The sequence below is a fragment of the Mytilus galloprovincialis genome, chromosome 4, assembly GCF_965363235.1.
Source record: "Mytilus galloprovincialis chromosome 4, xbMytGall1.hap1.1, whole genome shotgun sequence".
NCBI lineage: Eukaryota > Metazoa > Mollusca > Bivalvia > Mytilida > Mytilidae > Mytilus > Mytilus galloprovincialis.
In genome coordinates this window covers 101,323,063-101,330,509 of record NC_134841.1, presented here as the reverse complement: position 1 = coordinate 101,330,509, position 7,447 = coordinate 101,323,063, and the positions used below count along the sequence as shown (strand labels likewise).

At 33.1% G+C, this 7,447-nt stretch overlaps 1 protein-coding gene across 3 annotated transcripts in view; it reads left to right on the top strand.

Moving 5' to 3' along the window:
• Nucleotides 1–399: 399 nt before the first annotated feature.
• Nucleotides 400–7,447, top strand: part of LOC143073630 (uncharacterized) — a 47,227-nt gene continuing 40,179 nt past the window's right edge. For 2 of the 3 annotated variants that reach the window (XM_076249311.1, XM_076249310.1), the window contains exons 1-3: nt 400–549; nt 5,040–5,413; nt 6,650–6,750. In XM_076249311.1, coding sequence (XP_076105426.1) covers nt 5,041–5,413; nt 6,650–6,708 — 432 coding nt within the window. In that variant the 5' untranslated portion in view covers nt 400–549; nt 5,040 and the 3' untranslated portion in view covers nt 6,709–6,750. The other variant, XM_076249312.1, reaches the window with a different exon arrangement.

The following is a 7,447-nucleotide window of genomic DNA, read 5'->3' as shown; positions in this document are numbered from 1 at the left end:
GTTATTGCACATTTGTAAATTGTCTGTAACTGTGCAATCATTATATCTAGAAATTAAAGTTAGAAATCAAAAAAGAAAACCCTAGTTTATTAAAAATAATAAAATGATAGGAAATGAAAACAATAGTTTATAAATTAGTATGTCCAAAGTATACTTTTCTGGATTAACCTTCACATGAACGCTCCAACTAAAATAGAAACCAAAGACCGTACATCATATAAATTATATGAATACGAGAGAACAACCAAGGCAAATATAACTAATGTCAACTTTGCCTGAGGGAGTTTGAACTTTAGTTTTTTAATAATCTTAATCCATTTACAGGTAATTAATTACAAAAGTGTGTTTATATTTCTTTCCAGTTCTATTGGTTACAATTGTTTACTTTGACCTTTTCTAGGAAGTAAGAGAAATGTGGGGAAACAGGATGACCGATTCACGTTTTTGGAATACCCAATCCATTTTATTACATAAAGAATGTCGAACCAGTATATAACCTGGAATTGATCTTTACAATATTCATGACAATCAGGAGCTTCACTCGGACAGGTAAGGAGATAAACTATATGATAGTGAACTAAAGTAACGATGCCGATTCTGGTATTTTTTTTAATTTTTTAAAAATTAAATTGAAAATAATATCGTATAATTCACATTGTATGTCATAAAAAAAAAACCTTTTCCTTTCGAAATGATTTTTTTCTCAGAAACAGAATGAATACCATTTTGAGGTAACGCAATCTTAAAACTCATGAAAATTCTGCAATCTTTAGTTCAATTTTGTAAGGTCAATATGCTTAAAAAAAGAAGATTTAAAATATATTTCAATTTCCAGATATGCATTACTATTGTACATTTGTCATTCTTTTTATCGAATACCCATTATTATACAAAACTTCTAATCTGAATTACAATGCTTGAGCAAACATTTGTACAACCAAAGCAAGCAAGCCAACCAAAGTCTTAATCTACAGGCAGTAGGAAATTTTATCGCTATTTTGTGCATTTTTCCTTTGATCTTTTTTTTGTGATAATTTTCATATCATGCTACTCGCTTGAGATGGAAAATTATCGCTAGAAACTAGGCATGCACGTGGCGTTGCTAACGAAATTGACATGAAATTGCCAACGTCGTCATAGGTAAAATAGCGATAAAAAGATTATCATTGTTCATCTCAAATCGATTGCCTTTCTCGCTTTCCCCTCCCGGCTCAAGCGAGAAAATCAATCTCGTTGAGATGATCAACGATAATCTATAAAACTCGAAATTATCTCGATTCCTTGATTTGTAATAACTGTTATGACGTTACGCACAGTGTTCGGGTTAGTAATGGTAACGTTACTCGACGTAGTTTTTTCAATTATTTCAACCGACTTCTGTACAAAACGTCAAAGCTTTGCACTATATTTAATACAGCTGGTATTTTGATGTTTAACTACTTAAAAAAATAGACTGTTAACATGACTGATTATGTATTTTTGACAAATAAACTGTATTTCCTCATAATCTTTACTTATTGCAAGTATATTTTTCAAATATTTGTCACTGCCCAAGCATGTAAATTGTTGCAAAATGCATATACTCTATGATGCTCAGTATTCCGTCATCACAAGTATTTAAATCTAGGCATATATCGCGTGGATACAGCCAGTACCAAAGCTGTTTAAAAAAAGTGCTTTAAGAGTATAAATGCTTTCAACTTTAGTAGCCTTCAACTGTTCCAAAGTCGAAAGGTTCGGTATTATAGAAAACTTATTTTTTACCAAAAACTTCTACGCCTTTAAGATCATCAAATGGTTTACAAAACTTTGATGGAAGTCAAATTTCCTTGTTTATTTTTTACCTTTTAAAAGAAATTATTAAAAATGTTCTCTAACAAATATATCATTACACAGAACGTGTCAAATGCTAAAGACACAAAAATTATAAACTTTCAGTCAATGGAAAATTAAATGATATATATTATGTTACATTGACTTTCCGTGCAAAAAACGTTCAATTTGGACGTGGTAACATTTTGGGGAGACACGGACAACTTGGTGGAAATTGATGAAAACAATAGCATTTCCTTAATATTGAAGGCTTAAACAAATCTTTAAAAAAATCACATTTCAGTAGAAACATATGTTTTCATAGTTTATTTGTCTGTCACAAATTTGAAATACCCTTAATTATCATGGTACTGAAAAATCTTGAACAATTACTCTATGGTAACATTTAAGGGAGACACGGAAAATACTAAAAAAAAGAATGAGAGAAGCTGTGTTAGAAATAAAAATGTGTACGTAATATTCAATAAAATCACATTTTTATGTAGAGATGGCGAACCTTTTCTATAATTTATGTGAAAATATTGATATATTAAAGTGCTTGCTTTCTTTTTTTGTATACTTCAATTTTCAAATCTTAAAGCTCTATTGAATTTTGTAAATAGCCGCTAGATTGCGAACTGACAGGATATTTATCGTGACCGTTTCACACCATGAATATGATTATATTATATCCCATCTGTACAAATTTCATCGAAATTCATTACGTAGTTTGTATGTTTTCTTCGTTTATATTTGGATGGTTAGTTATTGTTGTTACGTCTTACACGGCAAAAAATGGCATTATGAACACGGAATCATTGCTTAATTATGTATAATGCATAACAATACATTTATTAAAATCAGGTTTTAATTAATTTCGATCCGAATGATGAATCAAGACCAGTAATTATTTATTAATACGCAGAATTGTTTTTCTTTTGTCCTACTTATGCATCAAGAAATGGTCAAATGAAAAATAGACCGAATATCGTGCGTAACGTCTATGGATATACACGTTTATTCACGGAACGACCATTTAACTTTGAGGGGGTATGCTTTTTATCCATTCTCGAAAAAAAATCGTACCACGCAAGAATGAACTTATATTTTTTCAAGAACTTAATATCAATTTATTCGGCTAAACCGAATCCTGCATAAACCGAAAACCTGTTTAACCCAAACATGCGTTGTGAACCTGATAAAACCGAACATCGGCCAAAACCGAAAAAATCTTAAGTCCCGAAGAGGCTCGGTTTAAACAGGTTTCACTGTATACGGTATGGGTTTTGTTCTTATTGCAAGCTGTACGGTTATCTTAAGTTGCTCAATTATGTGTCATTTGGTCTCTGGTTGGTAGTTGTCTTAATGTCAATCATACAAAATCCAGGGGCGTAGCTAGGCATTCATCCAACTGTAGGCACAAATCGGCAGGGGGTTTGGGGGCCGCTTAAGGCCCCCAACAGGTCCAGGGCAGACGGACGGACGGAAAACGGATTTCCCCGACGGAAAACGGATTTCAGCGTTTTGGCTGCAAAATTTTATGCACAAAAATATTAAATTTTGTGGTCATTTAATCATGATAATTATAATATACATGATGAAAAGTTCGAAGAATTGAATGGGGAATTAAATAACTCAGTACAATTGGAAAATCAAATATTAAAAAAAATATTTACAATATATACTGCCCATCATAGATCCGCGTATCCCTTTAATTAAGCAGTACACCCTGTTTGGTATTTTCAAATCTATTCCGTTATGATCGATATATACGTTTAACTTAATGGATAGTACATATTGACGATCCTTCATTAAAAAAAATACGCACGTGCACGTAAACACTGATATTATACTATATAATAACACTATCCTTTTGGCTAGAAAGACATCAACCATCAATATTTTGATTCTTAAACCTTCACCCTAGCCACACAAACACATACACACATAGTCGATGCCTAGTGCAAAAGTTCTGTTTTGTTCATACTAACGTAACAAAATTCAAGAAATTCGTATTTCTTTATATACCGTGCTACTGTAAAATCCCTACCTGCTTAGGAAATTGAATAATTGTGGTCATTACTCTTAGATCTGAGAGTACTCAAAACTACTGGAAGCTAGTTGATAGATTGATTTCTAAACATCCAGTGTAAAATATTTATGCAAGTTTAGAACAACAAAAAAATTGATTATTTACAATAAACACAACAGGGAACTTAAGTCCTGTAATAGGAGTTGTACAGGACGAAGGTCTGGAAATTTGAAAATGCCATGCATTGGAAAATGAGGGATTATTGGATAGGAGCAGAAACTTTGCCTTTCAGTAGACCAATTACGAACTCCCCAAAGAGTGGCATTCTCTCTACAACTAGGCATAAGATTTAATGTCCCCATTCTGACCAGACGTGACTACGTATTTATGCATCCTGCACAGCCAAACGGACGACCAACATTGGCAAGTCGGGTGAAGACAAAGTGGAAAGCTAGTGTAGTTGAAAACTAACAACAACTAATTAAAAATTCATGTGTCTAAGTTGAGGTTCATTCAAGTTTTTGTTGATAGAGTTGAAATGATCTGAACCAAAGTTCTAGTTTATAGTTTCTATATAAGGTACACACATAAAAACATTCAATTCTATCCAATATTCCATTCACTAAGGACGAGAGACTAGTGTACACATGACATTCGAGTTGTGACAACTTCACTGGAGTTCATCTACATATAACGTTGTTTATTATTTTTTTTGATAAAAAAAATATTTGTGAAAAAATTATGTGTAGGCACGTGCCTAAAGTGCCTAACGGCAGCTACGCCCCTGAAATCTTCTTATAATTGTGTTTTTATACTAACGGATAGTTGTCCCAATGAACCAAATATGGAGTCGACATTATTGTGTTAAGGTGGGTGACTAACTTCTTAACCTATCGTATAAGTGAATTTTATTTGAAATAAAAATCAATAAAGATATCAGGCTACAATTTGGTACGCTGGACGCGAGTTTAACGTACATTAAAATCAGAAAATTCCGAAAATCAACTGCTCAGGTTTTTTATTTTTAAATGTATGCGTATTAGATATAATGGTGCATGCTTTGTTTTCTGGCATTGAAAGAAAAAAAAAAGGAAAAGCTTTGTAATATGAAGTATTTAAAAAATTTAGAATAAGTATATTATGATCTTTTCTAATGAATATACATTTATTTCTTCACATTGTATTTGATAAACAGGATGAAGATTGCCATCACCATTATTCTATGTTCGTGTGTGGTAGCACTGACCAGTGCCGCCGGATATGGCTATGGAGGCGGCAACTATGGCGTTAATAGCGGGTACGGAGGGTATGGCGGATACAGCAGTTATGGCAAGGGGTATGGCGGCTACAGCGGTTATGGCAAGGGGTATGGCGGATACAGCGGTTATGGCAAGGGGTATGGACAAGGCTATGGGGGTTCTGCAGTTTATCAGGCATATCCTTATCCACTCCCAGAGTTTCCAGTTCCTGTATCTGGTTCGATTGGAGGTGGAGGAGGAGGAGGTGGAATCTTTGGCTTTGGTGGAGGAGGGGGAGGAGGTGGCTATGGCAACAACTTTATTTGGTGGAGTAAGTGGATCATAAATAAAGATTTGTTTTAAAAAGTTTATATTGACTGGTTGCTGTCTAATGAACGATTACCTAAACTAGTTTATTCCATATTGATAAAACATTAGTAGGTTTTCCTATATGAATGGGTTTTTGAATAAATAAGCATATTCACCTGCGGAAAAAGTATATTCACCGCACAAAAGTCGCGTGCTTTTACGAGTACAATTTTGGTAAGCAACGTTTGATGTACATTTGGTTTTGGCAAATAATTTCTATCACATACATTTCTCCTGGAATATGGAATAAAACAGTTACTGTCTTTTGTTTCGGTTAATATGTGGTTTAATTGACTTTTGAAAAACTGATATTCACTTCGGCCGAACTTGCTTCTTTTGTAATTTGAAGGGGTCTCCATTTAAACCCCCCAAAAATGGACCTGCGAACCCTTGTACGAGTCCCAGTCTTATCGATCTCATCACAGGAAATTTAACTAAATAAAAATAAAATCAAGATCAAAATATTTATGTTATTTGCATTTATTACAGCCTTGCAATTGCACTACCCTATAACAATGTGCATGCCTATGTCTCTTAGGGAGACTCGCAATATTACTTTTGAGTTTTTATCAATTTGAGTTTCAAAAATGCAAGAAAAAAACCCACCCATAAACCCTAATAAGAAACACATTGACATGGGCTTCCAATGACAAGTAGTTAAGGTCCGCCATTTGAAACCTAAATAGAATTGAGATTATTCTACTGATAACCAGCTCCACAACTTCTAGAAATACTTAATTCAAAGTAGCAAATTCTAGAAACTTCAGGTATAAGTTTAATGGTCGAAATTAAGTTGTAAGGATGTCAAAATGTTTTGAACATAACTGGTCTAAATTTGAACACACCACATTAAAAAAATATCAAGAGTCTTTTACATCTTAATTTTAACCTAAAATCTGCTTCAGATAAGAACACGAACAAGTTGACTTGAACATCGACTGTTTATAGAATACTGATGTATTACCCCAACTCACCACCATAAAACAAAATTAACAGACCCCCTCCTATCCCCCAAAACATAAAAACAGAATTACCACAAACATACAAACAAGATCGTGTGATCTCTGTCGACAATTTTTAATAGTTTATTCAGAAAACAAAGATGAAAAATTTGGAAAAAAGTAATTAAAATAAAAAATTGCCAGGTGTAGATTTTCATTTTAAATATTTAAGATTTTCTTTTTTTTTTTATTTTCAGTAATTGGCGCTGCAGCCCTTTGGGCACTACTTGCCAATAACAATGATGATGACAAATAGTTATAAATACCTAGGCTATGGAACTTGCTAGTATGTATATAGGTAAGTCAATAGTACTGACATATAGGTTATATGATTTATCTACAAATAACCTGCTTACATGAACATATTAAAAAAGACAGAAAGTTCCTTAGATGGAAAACGAATGCAATAAATACAATTGTGAAATTATACAATTATTGGAAACAAAATAGACCGTAGACATTTTTCTTGTCAATATGTTAAGAGAAAAATTGACCGTTGATTTTGTTCTTGCAATTTCGATATAACATTCGTATACACTTGATTTTATGAAATGGGGGTCCACGTGCTTATTTATGTAGCTAACATTAGAACACCGGAGTTCAATGTGCTCATTTATGTAGCTAGCAATAGCAAAGTTACATGTGCTTATTTTTGTAGCTAGAAATAGAAAGCTAAGTTCTATGTGCTCATTTTTGTAGCTAGAAATAGAACATCTGAGTTCAATGTGCTCATTTATGTAACTAGAAATAGAACACCAGAGTTCAATGTGCTCAGTTATGTAACTAAAAATAGAACACCAGAGTTCAATGTTTTCATTCATGAAGCTAGAAATAGAAAAGCAAAGGTCAATGTGCTCAGTTATGTAACTAGAAATAGAAAAGCATAGTTCCATGTGCTTATTTTTGTAGCTAATAATAAAACATCAGAGTTCCATGAGCTCATTTATGTAGCTAGAAATAGAAAAGCAAAGCTTCAAGTGCTCATTTATGGAGCT